Genomic DNA, 19987 nt, shown 5'->3' with positions numbered 1-19987 from the left:
TTAATAATTTTTATGACCTTTTTAATTTTATTAATCTTAGTGTGACGTTCTGTTTGCAGTCTTTCAATCTGATTCTCCAAAGCCTTAGCAGTCGGTTTTGGCTGTCTTTTCTTTCCATCCACATCACCACATTGTGTTAATTGGTGTGTCTCCATTTTTCTTCAAAACATTACGAAATCCAAACGCTGAACTGCACCTATGCCACACAGCCTCATTCCAACACCTCAACTTGATGACGTTCACTTCATAAACCCTGGCCATACACAATTGACAGGAGCAATATCCCCCACTAACTGCCTATTAAACCTAACTAACTTAACCTAGTCTTCCGTACATACTAGCGGTGGGTATTTATGTACCTCCATACCGTCAGCTGTGAGGAAGACAAACTGTCTTAAACACAAACTGCGGCGGTACTCCCAAGCCAATGGCTTCAGCCGCCTGATGCACAAATACTAGAAAGCAAATCAGTACAACGCCTTGTGCAGCTGTACTGCTAAAACCTAACAGGGGAACAAAACTCCTGAACAAAATGCGCTAGTGTAGCCAAAGGCTTAATCTAAAGGCGGGTGGACAAAGGCAACAGCAAACTACAAAACTATCATCAATAAAACTCAGCTCTTCATAAATAATCCAATAAAACCTAAAAAGAGCTCTTTCTGTTGACATTTGTTGCGGCTACTCCAACCAATGGCCGCGGCAGGCTAAACATGAGGACACCTGATGACGCGCAACAATTAACGCACAAAACACTTCTGTAACATTTGCTTCTTTATTTACACATGCAACCGTCCAATATATACACATCGGCACATAGGATTAACTATCAAACAAACGCACAGATTGCACAAACAAATAACTACAACTCGTCGATAACTGTACTAACCATTATGTCCAATTACAACCTGGTTTATGGCATTAATTAGTACTCCGATATACAAACACCATCAAGTTCCAGTTAAAATACAACAAAATCATTCAAGTTACGCTCAAGTTGTGCTCTGTTGCGCTCTGTTGCGGTATGTTGCGGTCAACAGAAAGTTTTGCCTCGTGCTCACCCTACCTTCTGCTCATCACATCAGGTGCTGTGTACAAGTGAGTGCAACCACCTTCACCTTATACCACACCCATGAGACACGCCCCACACCCATGCACCAATACAGTGAGTCCACTTAAACCAACCCATTTAGTCAGACGGAAACAACTCATATGGCTCCTACACACTGTGCTCAGTGATAGAATCGATTGTGGTGACAAAGATAGACATATTGGATCTCAAGTGTCTGGGTCATTTAAGGCTTTTTGTCTGACGTATTGAAGATCTCTGCCAGGGAAGATTGGCTTGACTGGGTGAAGACAGAAAGCCTGGGTATGTTTTTTCAGTGCTACCTACACACACGTGTCCTGGCTTTGGGTATGTACCATTATCAAGTCGGTAAACTGCATACCTCCCTGTGAGGAAGAGACTAGAAGTCATTCTTTCACGTATAAGGCTTGATTTAGTTATAGTAAAGCCGAATGTAGCAAACCCACATTTCTTTCTTTTTGCTTTTTTCCAAGGAGCCAGATTTTCTTCAGATTTCTAAAGTGGTCTTAAGCAATAGTTGTGCAGGCTTTCTAAAGGTCTTTCGGGGGGGGGGGGTTGTGTTTTTTTGCTTTTGCTTCTTTTTAGACCACCAATGACCTACAAATCATTCAGTAATAAACAAGGTTCCTTAACTTAAGCAATGAACAGAGAACTTAGCAGAGAACCAATTTTAAATTGTATCTTTTAACTCTTTGTTACTATGTTGGAAAAAATATCCACTTTCTTTAGATAAATCTATGAAAAGTGTCAACGATAACACAGTTTGACACTCATAAAATAGTATTGATGCACCAATAAGGTGATTCCCAAAGAGCCATTAACTGAAAACTTGGCATACTTCGGTGTCAGGGGAAGGGTGGTTGTCCAGAAGCCATTACTGAATGGAAGGGAAATGGGAAAAAAAACCCTGATGTATGCCAAATTACAAAAGCACTGGGCTGAAAAGAGCTTATGGAGTGATTGATCCAAATTTCACCTTTTTATTTCATATCATTGTTAATATCATTAACTGGGGAAGTCAAGAGAGAGGTACAACAGCATCATGGTATCAAGCGGCATGTCAATCAGTGGTGCTGGGGACCTTGTCAAAATTGGTGGAATTACAAACTCAGAAAGGTACTGTCAGAGTTTGACACAGCACTGAAAAAAGACAAGAAAAGCTTACATAAGAGAGCTCAGACTGTGCTGAAGAATAAAAGTGGTCATAGCAAATAATGGCTTTCAAGCTTGTTAGGAACATGGAAACATGAAAATGGCCTCATGTGGCCACTGTTTGTGCTGAGCCCTGTCCAGGGGCTGGATCACAGAAATATTTCTGTTGTTCTAACAGACCAAAGGTAAAGTTGTCTCTATTGTTTACAGTCAGGCTGAGCAACATGGATGAGATGTGCTCATTTCCTACATATCCCAAAAACACTCAGGTGTGGTACGTTTTTAATGCGCAGAATGTTTTGAGCATCTGCAAAACTCTTGCTGAAACACATCTGAGACAGACAGGAGGATGCTGAAAAAAGTGAACCTTCGTAATAATTATCGTTTTCGCTGATGTGAGTAGTTAACGCATGGACATTCAAGCTTCCTCAAAGAAGACGCAAAAGTAGCAAATATCAGACAGAATAATCAGCTCAATACTCGCATTAAAGGACGGAGATTGATTTTTTTTTTTTAAAAGGACGGAGATGAATAACACAGTGAACAGACGAGTTAATCACATTCACATGTGTGCTGACTTTGGTGCATAATTTTTTTTTTCCTTCAAGTCATGTCTATTTTAATGCCCTCATGTACAAGTAGTTTAAATGTTGTGACCAATCATGAGACACTGGAGAACATTAATATAGCTTTGGGATTCGACGACGGATGAATGTGATGATAGAAACTGAAGTCAGGGAGCACAGGCCAGCACAAACAAACTTTATTGAGGTTTTCTAGACAACACACAATTGTTACAAGTAGGCCTTTATATATTTCATTACGGAGCTGTCAGTGTTTCGTTATTTTATGTCAGTTATTGTAAGTAATTTCCAATTGAATGCTGGGTATGTGGTCAGTATAATCCCAGAATAAGGACACGTCATAGTGTTTTATACTATAAACACTACCAAGCAGAACTGAAATGCGACCCTGTAATGCATGAAAACTGAAGTGGGGTGGCCAATATTTTTATTTATCAAGTTGTATGGTGAACTTTTGGTCTTGGTGTAGGGAACCATTTATATTTTAGGGGGTGCGCTGATTGGTTTAAATATTAATGACCTCACGAGCGCCCAGCAGCCGTTGTTCTTATTACTGTTAAATGTCCCTGCCGAGTCCCTGCTGGGTGCTCGCTGATGAGGGTAAAAGCAGATTTATTGTTGGACAATTTGTGTCGGATTTGTCTGTGCAGCCTAATGAAAGCACAGAAGCGCATTTCTTGTGGCCGTAATGATGTTTCACAGAAATGTTTTATTAAGTTCTCCTGGCTAGCAAATTACACACAGAAGATGCACATCTTCAACCGCTCGCTTCAGAAAGATGTGCCGCATGCTGGGTTTTTGCTAATCTTTCCCACCTCGCTCTCCGTGAGTTCTAATGATATGTTGCATAATAATATATAGCGCACGATTGAATAATTACATACGCTTGCATTCCATCCTCCACGTGGAAGATGGAAACGCTATTAAGTGATCTTCAGCAGAAAATTTGAGGCCTAAATATAAAGTGAGCAAACAGAAGTATGTGTAACCGAGGCCTCCGAGTGCAAATAAACAGTTGAGCTTTAAATCCAAAGGGATTTTTTCTTTTCTCAACGTGACGGTGCTGATGGGAAGAAAGAAACAAGTCATCAGAAATCACAGCCCTAGATTCTTGGGGGATGAAAGGAAAAATGGCAACATGTATCAATGACTCTCTAGGGGCACTGAACACAGAGTGTCTGAAAATAAGTACTATTGATGTCGCCTGTTAACTATTTCAGCCACCGAGTGTAGGTCGGACACTGTCATACACATGATCGTATGTACACATGGGCGTAAAAGGAGCTTGAAGTATTTAATTCAGATGACATACGAGATATTTAAACACAGACATGGGAACAATCGCATTTAGGTGAAACATTTCACAAGATCAGCTGATAAACAACCTTTTTGTGGAAAATATTCAACGCAGTAAAATATCAGAAACAACATTTTGAGTCATACACCACAGTCTTTTTAATCAAATCACAACTGAAGCTGGTGGGGATGTGATTATTGGCTTTCGAGGTTTTTACTCGTCAGCTGGTCTCAGACAAAATAAAACTCCTACCTGATAACGGTGCCAGACGAAAACGCTACTGCTCAAGTTATTATCAGCTGGAGACCATTCATATCTGAGCATTTCCTGCTAATAAAGTCAAAGTAATATTCAAGCTCAGGTTAGTGCTTGCAGAGAGACTCTTCCTCTGAGCACCACGAATGTCAAATTTGGGATTTTAGTGAATTTATCCAGTACTTGAGGACATATTTCAGTCACAGCTATTTTTTTTTATTGTTTTTGTTCTTTTAATTTGAAAAATGTTTTCAAAATGTGATGTGCAAGATCGTGTGTCTGGCATTTTCTGTATGAAAGCGTTGTATGCAGTGATCATCTGTAGAGTAGGAACATTACACTGCTAGGCTGTTTGCCTTCACACTTATTAGAAGAGTTTCAGTCTTTACCATGAGGGAGCCGTACTTTCACACCATGTGAAATGAGGTGTAATCAGTGTGTGATCATCGGGGCTTTCATCTGCAGTCCGATAGGCTCTTGAGGCTGATGTACATGGAGCTGACCACAGTGGCTTCTTCCTGCATGGACTCCTTCAGGTCAGGCTGACCTACACAAAGCAGGCTGACCACCCTTTTGGGTAGCTTTCCGCTAAACAGCATGTAGATGCAGGGGTTCACACAGCTGTTTAAACTGGCAAGCAGCATCAAGATGGTGAAGGTTGCACCTGGAGATAGAGGAGGAGGACATGAGAGTCACTTTATTTGGGCTTGGTTGTCTCTTACAGATTTGTGGCTATTTTAAGTTATCTGTTGATGCTTTGTGAAATTAAGGACCATTAACCTTTGACCTAATGTACTGTCTGTCGATTACAGTGACTTCATTCAAGTGGAGAGGGCATCCGTCCCTCGTAATTTCACTTTTAAAGTTCACTTTCATTGTAATACTAAGAGATTTTAAGGTGTAGATGTTAGAAATAATGTAATTTACTGGATGTATTAAGTGTAACGGGATTGTATAAGTGGAATGAGTTCAAAGCAATTATGCAGAAAATTCTAGTTTCCTCCTCTATTGTTTTCCTGAGCATGATGGCGTTTGTAGCCACTTAAACTTGCAGTAATAACAATTTTTTTTTTGCTTTCCAGTGACTTTTATGTCAGACTGTGCCCTTTTTGCGTGTTGTGGGATCACTGTCTTCTTACTCTGTGTGGGTGCCTCGTCGTCCCAGACAGACCAAAGCTGCACGGTGAAGAAAGGTGTCCAGCAGAGGATGTATGCGAGCACGATGACCACGGTCATCTTCACCGTCTTCACCCTGGCCTTGGACACTCCTGCCACGCTGCTGGCCCTCGATGACGGAGGCTTGCTGACCGCTTCCCCGACGTGGTGCGTCTTCATGTGGAAGTTAAGCTGCACTGCGCGGCAGATGCGCACCTGGCACACGATCACGGTGAGAATTGGCAGGACGAATATCACCAAAGTCGTCCAGGTTACGTAGGCTCTCCGTCCCCACGGCTCGATGAACTGCGCCCAACAATCGTACACGCCGGGAGCGACCTCGACCCGAGAGAAGATGAAGACCTGCGGGAGGCTGCAGAGGACGGAGACGCACCAGGCGGCGCACACCGGACCGTTCCAGCGCGCCCTGCGCCTCTGGAAAGTTACCATGGGATTGCAGATGGCTTGGTACCGATCTATAGTCATCACTACGATCATGTACGTGGAGGCGAACATCCCGACCACCTGCAGGTACTTTACCGCCCGACACAGCACATCTGGACCGATGAACCTGTCGGTGATGTCCCAGATGAGTTGGGGGCAGACTTGGAAAAATGTGACCACCAAGTCAGCGACGCACAGGTGGAAAACGAAGACGCGCATTCTGGAAAGCGGCTTCCTGCGCTTCCACAGCACCAGCAAAATCCCAAAGTTTAGGATCCCCGCTGTGATGAAGATGATGGCGAGAAGGGCGATTTCCACCTGCGCCAAGCGCTCATCCCGAGGATCGTCACCAATCAGTGCACTCTCCGAAGAGACGTTACTGATATTTACACCGATCCAAGCCATGCGTTCAACCCAAGCGCAGCACAGAGGGGATTAAATAACCACTCCAGGTGAATCCAGCGGCAGAGGCGGCATGCGAACGATACAGAAAACTCTTGGCGATTTCATCGAAATGTAAAAACGACGGTGGGAGGGACACGGGCTGAACAACTGTTGAGCTTCTTCATACACAGAGAGCGGTAGTAAAGGAGATCAGCGGGTTTTATGTCTCATCTCTGTGGGAGGGAGGAGCAATCTCACTCCAGCACAGAAAAATTTATTTCTCACAGTGCCAGAAACATTAGCATTCACACACAGGGGCCACCTTTTATTGTACAGAGCATGCAGAAAAGGGCAGCCATGAAAACAACCTTTTAGTAGAAGTGTAAAATGATCTGTACAGAAAACAGAAATACAGTCAACATAAAAAAGCCACAGACACAAACATTCCTCTGCTTCCTATCATCATGTGAACAATGAAAATTAACATCTACTGTGAATAAACTGAATTTATTCCATGTGTTGTCGTCCTTTACAGGTCAGAGCGAGTTTACTGCAAAAGATGAGAATTCAACTGGCTGAGCATCAACAATAGTGGCCCAAGGCTGCAGGCTCAGGCTAAAGAGCATTTTTCCGCCCGATTTCATGTCTCACTCACCGTAGCGTCCTTTCTGATTGTTTGAGCATCAGGCTGCTCAAACAATACCCAGGAGCAGTGCAGTCGCAGCATCAAGCGTCCATGTGATTACCATCTAAACACAACAAAAACATTTCTGCTCCTCTGCTTGTTTATAGCTTTACATAACTCAGCAGTTCATCTTTGTCCATCTGGTAATGACTCTTCTTCCAAATGTCACGGAGCTTCTGTAAGGTGGCGCCTATCTCTTTGCCCGAGGTGATGCCCAGCTTCCTCAGATCGTGCCCGCTGATGGGGAAGCGAGGGATGGACCATCTGCTCAGCTCTGACAGGAGCTTCTCCTCACCTTTGTACTTGAGCAGCTCGCACACTTTACTCTGGGAATCCAGCTCCCGACTCTGAAAGGATGCGACATGTGTGTGAATCGAAGTAACCACAGAGGGATTTTCTAGAACATCCCAGTCACAAGCAACAGTAAGAAAGGTTTACCATTTACAGTAAATACTTGGCTGAACTGTTCAGGACACTGTGGTCTGATCAGGTTTGACTGACAGCGGTCTGGCAACAAAAGCAGACAAATCTTAAACTGTCGCCACCGTTTTGACTCAAATTCTCTTAAATCCTGAGTGGTTAAAAATATGCAGCTGCACATTTTTCCAACTGACTCTCAGCCAACGTCAAACCAACATGCACACAGCAAAACCCAAATAAAGAAATCTGCTCTATAAGGCGAGACAAGCCCAGTGAGAAACCAGAGAAACCAGTCTTCGTTCTTTCTCCGTCTACTTTATCCAGTGGTGCCTCTGGTGATGGAAGGGTTGTGTTTTTGTTTATCAATGTCAACCTGAGTAAAACAAAAATTAAATTAAAAGATATAAGAACAAAAACAGTCTAAAAAAAGTGACAGCTTAAGATACAACGACTAAATTTGGTTTTGAAAATAACTTTAGAAAAATGGTGAGAACAGAACACTGTCTCTCCCAAACTGACTTTTTATATATTCAGTAAACATGCCATCTTTCAATTATTGCTTAATCCTACAAGGTGTTGTACATGTTCACTTCCTCGCTCACAGTCAGGGATCCACCAGCATGTTATAAACCAGGCAGCCCTCCTGGCCTAAGCTGACTCTGCACCGATCACTTTTTATTTTTTAAAGAAAGCTGCAACCATTAAATGGTGGAACTTAAAACTCTTACTTGTTCAGCTGATTTTCATTCACTAATTGAATGACATGAAGCAAGAGTCACTGGATTAAATAAACCAGAAATAAACCAACTCCCTCCTTTACTCGCTATATTTGCATAAATGTCTTGATGGCTCTTTTTAAACTTCAGGATACTTCCTGTTGATGGTCATACTCTTTACTGTCTGTGTACAAAACATTGTAAAAATCTACCTCATCTTGACATTTACGAGGCTTTCATGTCACAATCAGTATGTTTGTTAGTTTCCATAATTAGTTTTGTCACCAGCTCAAGACACGACTACTCGCGCTGGTAGCAAAGCACATTTCCATAGCACGGGAGCGTTTATGACTTAGAAACAATACTTACAAGTGCGGTGTGTAGTTTCAACACATAGAAAATATTGTAGAAAGATTTAAAATATGTCGCATTTGACCCCTGGCCAATAAACTGATCTTAAAGTCAAAGTAATAATAATAATGTTGTATAGAGCCATTTAAAACTATGGTTCTTACTACCATTGTTTGTACTGACCACAAGCATATAGCGACTGATATACGGATTCTAAATATCACAGTACTTTGTACCTCTGATCTCTCTTTGCGGTCAAGTTAGGTTAAACTTTCATAAAATGTCTTATCTGTAAAATCCTGCTGCCTTTGTTTGCATTGGCAACACTTTTTTTTTCAATTAGTCCCTAAAATGTGTTAATTTTACTGCACTAAACTTCAAGTACATTTAAAAAGAACAAAGAAAACAAAATAACTACATATAAAAGACAATACTATTCCCTTATAAATACTGCCCAGCATGTATGTCTAGTTATACATGGAAATATAAAGAAAGTGTAGAATGTCAATAATGTAGGCTTTATAGTGTTGAAATTGTCTATTATACTTTAGCTTGAATGTGGAATCATGTGTCTAATTAGCAAATCTAAACACAATTTCATATTTATGTCTTTAAGAACTTCAATGACAGTTTTAAAAAAATACTGCTACAACTAAAACTGAAGTTGAGCTACGGTTTGTGAAAGATGCACTAACTACAGAAAGAACTAGCAGAGTGTTTTGGTAGCTGTAGAGCAGGGGTAGGCAACTCCAGGCCTCCAGGCCTGGAGGTTTTAGATGTGTCCTTGATCCATCACAGCTGATTTAAAGGGCTAAATGACTCCTCAGCATTTCTTGAAGTTCTCCAGAGGCCTGGTAATGAACTAATCATTTGATTCAGGTGTGTTAACCCAGGGTGGGATCTAAAACCTGCAGGACACCGGCACTCGAGGCCTGGAGTTGCCTACCCCTGCTGTAGAGTATTTGACCCTAACAGATCTGGTTTTGGTTCGGCTCTTTGACCTGTTCTAGGCTCCTCTGCTACCCCCTGCTCTCCTGCAGTGGCAGTGCACAGTGTTGGCTGGCTTTGATAGATGAGATTATAAACTAATTAAAAATAAAACTGATGTTTCTATAAACTCTGGTGTCAGTCTCTCTCCGGTGTGTTTCAGCTTATGAGCTGGGTTGTAACGAAAACTGATCAAAGCTTAAACTAGTGTCAAATCAATTTAGCAAATCTAAACACCAGAGCGATTTATGTTGACATTTCCACATAAAAAAACAAAACAACTTTAAAATAACAGCTAAAACAAATACTGCTATAACACAAACTAAGGTTCAGCTAAGATTTGTGAAATATGCACCATTTACAAAAATAACTACCAGAATGTTTTGGAAACTATTTTTTTTTTATTCTACAAACATTGCAAAGATAAATATTTCATCAACGATCAGCAGTGGTTTTGGTTCAGCTCTGGTTAACGATGCCACACATTTCCTAAATACTTCCTGCCTCTGAAAACAAAGCCGTAACAGTCGGATGAGAACATGCTGCAGTCTGTTGTGAATGACGGCTGCAGGCTGGCAACTCTTGAACATTAGCGACACAGGCTATGGTAGGGAACATTCACAGACTCAAAGGGTTAACTAGAAAAATTTGCATTTCCTGCGAAAATGCAGTGTGGATGCTTAAAGCTGAAGCTGTATGCAAAAAGTAGCTGAAAAAGCTGAAAAGTTGCAGAAATTGTAAAAACTTTGCAGAAGCAAAATAAGTTTGCTAAAATGGAATAACTTAGTAGAACTGCAATATCTTAGAGGAAACATAATACTTGGCAGAAATACAATAGCATAGCAGAATTTAGCAGAAATATTGTAACTTACCAGAAACATGATAACTTCTCAAAAATACAAGAATTTAGGAGAAATAGTATAAGATAACAGAAAGAATATATTTAGCCAAAAATACTTAAACATTACAGAAACACTATGATTTAGAAAAATAGTACAACAGAGCAGAAATATTGTGATTTACCAGAGACACTATGATGAACTATGAATATTGTAATTTTAAATTAATACTATGTTTTAGCACAAATATTATAATTTGGCAGAAATACTATAATTTAGCACAAATACTATAAAAAGCAGAAATACTATAATTTAGCAGAAATACTATATTAAGCACAAACCCTATAAAAAGCAGAAATACTGTACTATGATTTAGTAGAAAAAACTGTAATTAATCAGAAATACTATATTTGGCAGAAATACGGTATTTGGCACAAATCTTATAAAATAGCAGAAATAGTATGATTTAGCACAATAGTAATAACTTAAACAGAAAAATTGGAAAAGCAAAAATGGACAGCTGAAGAAATGATGAACATGCTGAAGGTCCCTCAACTATACTTGTTAAATGAAAAAAATCAGCAAAAAAATCTATAACAGCCACACAATCACAAATATGTACACATAAGAAAACACACATGCACAGAGAGACACACACACAAGATCCAATTCAGTCAACCAGTCTAAATATATTGAATTTGAATCTTAGAATGAGATCATCCCATTAAAAGCCTTTCTCTCTCTCTGTCACACACACACACACACACACACACACACACACACACACACACACACACACACACACACAGGGAGAGAAAAGTGAGTTTCTAGGTCAGCCTGGGAGCTGCTGAATTTGAATCCACCAATCAGAGAGCCTGTGCACTCTTTCCCTCCAAAACAGGTGCATCCTTTTTACACACGCAGCAGCACAGAGAGACACAGGATCATTGCAGTCTATTTCTCATAATGATGACTCCCCTCAAACAAATGACCATAATTTCCTAACCGTAGGAGCTAGAACGGTCATTCTTACACCGTTTTGTTCAGAAGAGATGGGGGAATCTTCCAGTGTTAACAATTTATCATTAAAATATGAATTTTTAGAGATATACGACATGGATGACTTGTTGACTTAGAAGCCACGAATTCCCCAATATGCAAATTTGAATACCTGGAGCCCACATACATGATTGGCTGGCTGGGAAGCTGTGCAGGCCCTGATTTGTGGATTTGAATTCCTCAGCCCTCAGATATGATTGGCTGGCTTAGAAGCCATGAAGGCCCCAATATGCAAATTTGAATGCCTCAGGACACATATATGATTGGCTGGGAAACCGTGCAGGCCCTGATTTGAAAATTTGAATGTCTAAGTCCTCACAGACGATTGGCTGCCTGGGGACATGGCAGAAATATATAGAAATACTATGATTAAGCATAAATACTACATTTAGTAGAAATACTATGTTTTAGCACAAATACTATAAAAAGCAGAAATACTATAATTTAGCAGAAATACTATATTATTAAGCACAAATCCTATAAAAAGCAGAAATACTATATTAGGCACAAATCCTATAAAAAGCAGAAATAGTATGATTAAGCATAAATACTACATTTAGTAGAAATACTATGTTTTAGCACAAATAGTATAAAAAGCAGAAATATTATAATTTAGCACAAATAGTATTAAAAGCAGAAATATTATAATTTAGCACAAATAGTATAAAAAGCAGAAATATTATAATTTAGCACAAATAGTATAAAAAGCAGAAATACTACATTTAGTAGAAATACTATGTTTTAGCACAAATAGTATAAAAAGCAGAAATATTATAATTTAGCACAAATAGTATAAAAAGCAGAAATATTATAATTTAGCACAAATAGTATAAAAAGCAGAAATATTATAATTTAGCACAAATAGTATAAAAAGCAGAAATACTACATTTAGTAGAAATACTATGTTTTAGCACAAATAGTATAATAAAGCAGAAATACTATAATTTAGCAGAAATACTGTATTTAGCACAAGTACCGAAAAGTACCAGAAATACTATGATTTAGCAGAATAGCAATAACTTACAAAATTACAAATATGGAGGCATATTGAAACAGAAATGCAGAGAGGGACACACAAACACAGGCTCTAATCCAGTCAATCAGTCTAACTATATTCAATTTAAATCCTACAATGACATGCTGCCAAATAAGGGCAGGGTCCTCTCTCTCCCACTAACACACACACACACACACACACACACACACACACACACACACACACACACACACACACACACACACACACACACACACACACACAGACAGACACAGAGGGAGAGAGCTGCCGAATTTAAATCCACCAATCAGAGTGGCTGTTTACGTTTTCCCGCCAAAAAAGGTGCATCTTTTTACACACGCAGCAGAGAGAGGCACAGGATTATTGCAGTCTATTTCTCATAGTGACGACTCCCCTCAAACAAATGACCATAATTTCCTAACCGTAGGGGCTAGAACGGTCATTCTTACACCGTTTTGTTCAGAAGACATGGGGGAATCTTCCAGTGTTTACAATTTATCATTAAAATATGAATTATTAAAGATATTTGACTTCTAATGCACCATAACTGAGTAGAGCGAAGCAAAAACTGCCTTGACTTGCCCTCAAACAACGCTTTGTAACTTGAAATCTATTTGGAGTATCGATATCATTCTTTCACCGTAAGAGACAGCAGGCTTTGGTGAACAATCATGGAAATTTTCAGGTCTCTGTGGAAATCCAACAAAAAGTTATGACGAGAGAAAAAAGTGGTTCATTTCCAGACTTTGAAATCTGAAGAAATCTGAGCGAAGGACGAATTTCCTACCCTCAAACAAGTCCAACTCATTTCAGAACGGTAATAGGTGAGAAAGAAATTCTTGAATTGTGAGCGTCAGGGGTGTCTGAAGATATTCGGGGACAAGCCTCATGTCTTAACTTTGCTTCGTTAAGGAGATATGACGATTCGAATATGCCTCTCATTACAGAAATCCAGCGGTGATTTTGAACAAGCTCTCCATTCACTTTATATGGAGAGTTTTCTGACCTTGTGTTAGTCTGAGGAGATTTGCAAAAATTCTATAAATCCCACAACAATGATGGTCACATTTTCTGAAAGCCAGCAAAAATACCTACGTTTTGATGTATAATTTGTGGAAGTTGAGTGAAAATTGAGCAAGTAGCAGGAAGTTGTTCGGACATGAAGTGAAAATTGCAAAACCTTCAGTGGCACACTGGAAGCCAAGAGCATAGCAACCATAACAACACATGTATTTTGTGAAAAATCACAATTTTGCAACTCAAAACTTTAAGAGGCATAAAAGTAAAACAGTAAAAGATTTGAAAAAGCTGAATCATACCTGAATAGCCCAATAATTTGTGAACATTTTAAAGTTTGAATGGTTGTTCTAGGTGAAAATATGAGGAAGTAGTTAAGTTTCAAAAACAAGCAAATTTTAGCAGAATTGCTGAAGTTTCCCATTCATTTCAATGGGACAAATTAAAGGAAAAAAGTGGAATATTTTAAAAAGTATAATAGTTAAAAATAGCAAAAATCATAGCAGGAATTAGCAAAAATAGCTGAATAGTTTAAAATTTGAACGGTGAAAATCGGCTGAAAATTGTGGAAGTAGTTTAACGGCGAAAAGTGTACGGAAGCAACTAGAATAAAGTATAAAGAATAAAGAGAAACAGGAACTCAATAGTGTGGATGCTTAAGCATCCACACAATTAATGTCTGTGAAACTGGCTTTTTAAACACATATGTGACTAATATCAGTGACCACATTGGTCTGGAAATAATATTCTCTGTACAGACTGAGTGGAAGAAGAAGAAACTTACGTCAATAATAAAGTCAGTGAAAGGTTTGAGGCTGTCTGGCTCATCTTCTCTCTTGCAGAGCTCCCGTCTGTATTTGACCAGAAACAGTGCCAGGTTCTTCTCCTCTCTGGACACCTTCAATCGGATGTCCATCTTTTCCACCTGCTCTGGGGAGCGGAACAGAGCAGCCAGGATGGTCATGGGTTTGGGAGAACGGTCTTTGGCGTTCTGCCACACTCGCTTCATCTCGTCAATATCGCCATCTGGAGGTAACCCTGAGGAGCAGCAGGGACAGGAGGGAGTGACCAGAACTGACGTGTAACAAGACAGAAAATGTTTGGTAGAATGATTTCTCCCTCAATCCTATTAAATACTAATTTAACAAGAGTTAAATCAGAGGAAATAGAACCTTATTAGATACGAGACAATAATAGAGCTCAGAGGACCACAGACATCAGGAGGCACTTAATCCTCTTTATCTCAGGGAAGGAAACCAAAACTTTCTCCCAGTTATAAACAGCTGCAAATTGCAAGAAAAAGGTTGGCACATTTGATCCATTATGTCCAGACCTATGCTAAGAAAACAATGATTTCACTGCCATCCCCTCAGCCCACTTTTAAGAAGGAGGCAAAAGGGATACCATGCTCTACACAAAGAGGTCAAATTTGACCATATTGGGTAAAAAATGTTGTCTACAAAAAGCATATTTCACAAATAATAACCAGTTCTATGAGTATGAGTGTATGTGTAACCGTCAGCTAAATAAATACATAAAATTAAAAAAAAAAAAAACCTACAGGGAAAAACTAATTTTGACATCTGAGCTGCAACCATCATGATTTCCTTTTTAAAATAATTAATTTTTCTAATTCATCTTTGGTAGTGCTGGATATAATGTGAAAAACTCTTAAAATGTCAGATTTACCTTTTCTTCTTTTTAAAAACAGCTGAACATAAACATATAAACATTTTTTATCTGGAGTTATTAATTATTAAGACACCCAGCCGTGCCCTCCCTCTCTCACCAAGGTACTGAGCCAGTTCCAGGCTATAGATCAGCTGTAGCAGGTGAGCAGCATGGTTCCCGACCGCCAACTTTTTTAGCTCCACCCAGATTCGCTCTCCCGATATAGCGCCCAGTCCGTGACCATTTTCCCTGATGGCAGTCAGTGTCTCAGACTCGTGGTCACCGGGCTCCGAAGCAACTCGGCCGTAAAACCTGCGACAAAATGATGGGAGTGAGGTGGTTAGTAGGCTCACGTCAAACAAGGAAGACAATCTGCTTTTTAAACTTCACAGTCTCAAGTAGATACAAAAAGAAATGAGAAAGTTACCTAAAATATCGTAGTATTCTCAGGTAGTCCTCTTTGATCCTTTGTTCAGCGCTGCCAACAAACCGCACTTTACGGTTCTGCAGGTCCTCATATCCACGATAATAATCATACAATGTGCCGTCCAGACCTGTTATAGGAAGCAGAGTCACACAACTTGTCACAAAAAAATTGGAATGCAAAAACAATACTTTTTGGTTGCAACTGGGAACTTCAGACCGACTCTTCTTCTAGTTCTCTTTAATTTGTTTGTTTTTACATTGATTTCGCATATGAAAACTAATTTAAGCTTGCATGGCAGGTTTGAGATGCACATCACTGATGTTTTGACATTTTTAAATATCAATATAGCAACATAATTTCTGACATTTTAAGTACTTCCAAAACTGTTTTAATGTGTTTATTCTCAATACAAACTCAAGTTCTCTGCTCTGTGATTGCCAAGAAAATTCTGGACAACCTGCTCGAGTGCTTCCTGTGGCTTAAGCTTCCTTTTGAACTCACTGTCAAGCATCAGTTAACAGATTTCAGGAAAAACACCAAGAACACATTCCTAATTTTGGCTTCACTTTTCTGGAGACCAGATTTATTTCTTAAATGGTGAATCTGTCCCATTATCACAGCTGTACAATACTTGAAACATCATAATTAAAAAAAAAAAAAACGTGCTAGATGAAAATGGTTTTTAGATTTTGGGTGAAGGTGAAGGTACAGGTGAAAGAAGCTCAGTGTTATCAATTCTTTGTACAGTCCATTTTTAGGCTCAGTGGAGAAGAAGGGAAATTACCCAGAAACATGGAGTTAATGGTGAGGTCTCTCCGCTCAGCGTCTTTCTGCCAGTCAGTTGTGAATTCCACCTCTGCATGACGTCCATCAGTCTGAACATCCACTCGCAGTGTGGTCACCTCAAAGCTCTCATTGTGCAGCTGCAAACACCCAATAAAGGAAACACTCATCAAGATCATCCTGTTAGTGGGCTGCTTATTTATGCAATGCATCAGGGCCGTTCAACCATTACAATCTTTCCATTAAGATTTAAGATTTGACTGATCAGACTGATGATGCAGCTGGCTGCTCAGTGAATCATCACAATCTTTGCTCACGTATTTACTTTATATTTGCACACTTACTTTATTCCACCATTATAACTGACCCTCACATGACCACGTGGTCATAAACAGATGTGAAGAATCTGGACAATTACACTTTTAGTTTGTAATTCTGTAGGTTATTTACCTTAAAATATAAAACAGCTACTGTATGAGACGAACTTTTTGATTTGTTCATTTAAATTTTAAAACATTTAATTCTTAATCCTAATTATGAAGAAAGCTCATTCAGCCTAAAACCTTGTTTGACTGGCTTGTTTTTTTTCATTTGGTTTTTATTTTAAGAATCATCACAAGTGTTGATTTGGACAAACTAGCTCTAATATTTGCGATGCATTTTTAAGCTTCACTAATTCTTGCCTTGTTAACTCACATGACCTCCCCTTCACCCATATTTACCATAAACACCAACTCTAAAATCTGAACCTCATGCGAATCTTTAAAAATGACACCCAGCATCTATCTATAGAGTACACTTCAAATGTAGCTGTCTAAATACTTATTATTTTCTTAAGTGCATTTTATTTTCTATTAGACAAAAACAGACAGAAAATATACATTTTCTAAGAAATCAGTAATAAAGTTATTGTTCCTTTCAAACAACATTAGCTACCATAACTATACCAGGACAGCAAGTTTGGTTAAGCAGTCGCTGACAGTTAAGTTTAACACTGTGTTCAAAACAGCTTTTAGCATTATTTAGACAAATGAAAGACTTCATCAGCGTTACACAGCAGAGCCTCTTACTCGTGCAGTGATAGTCCCGTGCTTCTCTCCTTTATTGTTGATCATCCTGATCCCAGCCGTTTGAAACATGTGCTTCATCTCCTCTGGAGTGGCTGTGGTAGCAAAATCCACATCTTCAGGCCGCTTCCCAGACAGCAGATCCCGCACAGCACCTCCAGCTATCCTCAGCTCATGCTGGTGTTTCTCAAACACCTCTGGAAAAACCGTGCAAACACACTCAGGAAACTTTTCAGAAGTTGTGCCTGGAGGTTGTTTTGACCTCTGCAGTGTATTTGCTATCTTGCAAATCACCTGATAAGTTTAAAAATTTTAACTATTTCATCCTTAGTCTGTTAATAAAACAGGGAGTTTTACATCTCACGATCTCTTTCTCGTCTAAATATACCTTTAAAAAAAAGGGGGCAAGTTTTACACACTGCTTTGGTCCTGAAGCAGACATTCTGACACAGAAGAGAAAGAACAGTTGCATCATCTGTGAAGCACTGCATCAAAGATGCTAAAGTGAAGTTTGAAATGCAGCCATCATCACAAATATCAGTTAAATCAGTCACTCTGGGGTATGTTCTGTTTTTGATTAGTTCACTATCATGTTTTACTGACGTGACTCCCACTTAAATCCAACTCTGCTTTTCATACCATCAAAATATGTGAAAAAAGGGTCTATGGCTGTTTTAATCAACAGGATTTATTCAGGCAGGTTGAGGGACAACATCAGGGAATGACAGCTTCTTATAACTTGGTGACTTTTCACGCAAACGTTGAAAACCTATTTGGCCCGGCTTCTTCAAAATAACATCCACAGGCTATTCAATCATTCTGGCATAAATGAAAAGTCAGTCTCGCCTCCAACCAGATTAAAATGCAGCAGCTCTGCTTCTACCTCTCTACATGTTTTATAATGTGTTTTAAAAGTTTTAAATTATTTTACTAGTCACTTTTAAAGCAGCTGAGGCCCTTCTGGTTGCTCTAAAGTCAAGACTTAAATCTAAAGGTGACCGTGCTATTGCCATCACAGCCCCAAGCTTTCGAAAACAATCTGCCCAAGGAGATAAGGTAAAATTGGTGACTACTTGAAATCACTAAAAAAAACACATTTTTATAAACTTGCTTTTGCGACATCATTGATCTCTCTGGTTTGTCTTTCGCCCTCTTATTGCTGCTTTATATTCTCATTTGGTTTTTAATTCTCTTTTGCTTTCGTTCAAGGAGCTTGTGTTTCTGGTACTGTTTATGCACGTGTGTATTTCTGTCTGTAAACACGATAGCTCAAAAGTTTGACATTAATTATGATATCCATTAAATTTTGGCTTAGACCCACTGAGGTCTTCAAGGTCAACTTAATGACTTGTTGGTCATAAACTGACAAAAAGCTTTATAACTTAGAAACTATGATTTTTACAAGTGTGGTTAGCACTGTATAAAGATTTAGAATTTCATGTCCCATTTGGGCTTTAAACCTCTCATTCAAGGTTAGTAGATTGATCTGAAGGTCAAAACAATAATAATGCTACACAGAGCTATTTAAAAGTGTTTCTTACTGTCCAGCGAGTGAGCTGCCTTGGTGGAGATTTGGGCTCTCAGAGTGCTTCGTGTGTTTTTTGGCTCTTACAATATAATACGTTTCTGATGCAGTGCTTTTTCTGTCTTAATATTTATTTTCTTTTTAAATCCCGTTTTATATTTGGTCCCAATTTCCAAGCTTTCTGTTTTAATACTAAATAAATAAAGCAATTATTACTATCAACATAGAATAACCATCATCAAACCCTTCTTTCCGGTATAGTAAACTCAATTTCTCGCCATGGAAGCGCAATGCATTAAAACAATAAACCTGTACCTAATAAAAAACCTCGATGTTGAATAAAAACTGCATTAATAATTAATTGTATAAGAAAGTAAGTAACAGACCGACGGGCGGTCTTCGTTACTTAACTGCTCTCCGAGTGTCCCCATTTATTTTTAATAGGAAGTGATCAAGTTGTCAGTCACTCTGTCATTGTGCACGGGTATTAACATTTCACAAATAGGCGAAAACTCAGAGGTTTAAGTGACCGTGCAGCTAGCACGTGTCCTTCCGCAGCTGTGCCTCACCTGCCAATCCATTCAGTCCATCAGTGAACAGGGACTGGAACTCGCTGGTCTTTAGCTGCATGGTAAACAGGCTTCTCCAACACAAACTTGCTCTACCACTCACACGAGGACTCAGTAACCTGCTCCACATCTGCACAGACAAAAGACAAGTTGTCACGGGCTGCTGCTTGGTTGTGTATCACTACTTCTATCGAGCTAGCTAGCTATGAGTCACTGAACGCATGCTCCTGCGCTCGAGCAGCTCTCGTGAACATTTCACGTTGATGTTTTTCCACGCCAACGTATGTGTAACCAAAAACAACAGAAAAACTGACCTACAACTTAACAAGGAGATTATATGCGCATAAATCGCCACTATTTCCCATAACACCGTCCTGTTATCTCTCGTGAAAGCTGGCCGGAAGAGTTTCCATACCGGGCACTTTACTAGCCAATAGCGCGAGGTTTCGTCAGGCAGTGTTTTTAACGAACGTGCAACAACAAGTCTCGCGAGAT

General features: G+C 39.4%; 2 protein-coding genes across 2 annotated transcripts; both read right to left on the bottom strand.

Moving 5' to 3' along the window:
- Nucleotides 1–2995: 2995 nt before the first annotated feature.
- Nucleotides 2996–6500, bottom strand: avpr2b.1 (arginine vasopressin receptor 2b, tandem duplicate, 1). Its single transcript, XM_004567388.3, has 2 exons — nucleotides 5515–6500; nucleotides 2996–5039 (listed from the first exon to the last, which is right to left on the bottom strand). Exons 1-2 carry the CDS (start codon nucleotides 6377–6379, stop codon nucleotides 4831–4833), a joined length of 1074 nt encoding a protein of 357 aa, XP_004567445.1. The 5' UTR covers nucleotides 6380–6500; the 3' UTR covers nucleotides 2996–4830.
- Nucleotides 6501–6576: 76 nt separating this feature from the next.
- On the bottom strand, nucleotides 6577–19950 carry trnt1 (tRNA nucleotidyl transferase, CCA-adding, 1). The gene is made up of 8 exons (XM_004567390.3): nucleotides 19807–19950; nucleotides 19493–19622; nucleotides 17402–17595; nucleotides 16333–16471; nucleotides 15549–15675; nucleotides 15240–15433; nucleotides 14235–14488; nucleotides 6577–7390 (listed from the first exon to the last, which is right to left on the bottom strand). Exons 2-8 carry the CDS (start codon nucleotides 19620–19622, stop codon nucleotides 7145–7147), a joined length of 1284 nt encoding a protein of 427 aa, XP_004567447.1. The 5' UTR covers nucleotides 19807–19950; the 3' UTR covers nucleotides 6577–7144.
- Between the last annotated feature and the right edge of the window lie 37 nt (nucleotides 19951–19987).

This window comes from Maylandia zebra, linkage group LG5, assembly GCF_041146795.1.
Source record: "Maylandia zebra isolate NMK-2024a linkage group LG5, Mzebra_GT3a, whole genome shotgun sequence".
Taxonomy (NCBI): domain Eukaryota; kingdom Metazoa; phylum Chordata; class Actinopteri; order Cichliformes; family Cichlidae; genus Maylandia; species Maylandia zebra.
Note: the sequence above shows the minus strand (reverse complement) of the source record. Positions and strands in the feature narration are given on the sequence as shown.

What these genes read in the sequence shown, in the direction of transcription:
- trnt1 (XM_004567390.3), bottom strand. Translation starts at nt 19,622, where the DNA reads ATGTGGAGCAGGTTACTGAGTCCTCGTGTGAGTGGTAGAGCAAGTTTG. An exon ending in AGAATACTACGATATTTTAG is followed by an intron (nt 15,434 to 15,548) that starts GTAACTTTCTCA and finishes ATTTTGTCGCAG; the next exon opens with GTTTTACGGCCGAGTTGCTT. An exon ending in GGAACTGGCTCAGTACCTTG is followed by an intron (nt 14,489 to 15,239) that starts GTGAGAGAGGGA and finishes GCTGCTCCTCAG; the next exon opens with GGTTACCTCCAGATGGCGAT.
- avpr2b.1 (XM_004567388.3), bottom strand. Translation starts at nt 6,379, where the DNA reads ATGGCTTGGATCGGTGTAAATATCAGTAACGTCTCTTCGGAGAGTGCA. An exon ending in CGACGAGGCACCCACACAGA is followed by an intron (nt 5,040 to 5,514) that starts GTAAGAAGACAG and finishes CTCTATCTCCAG; the next exon opens with GTGCAACCTTCACCATCTTG.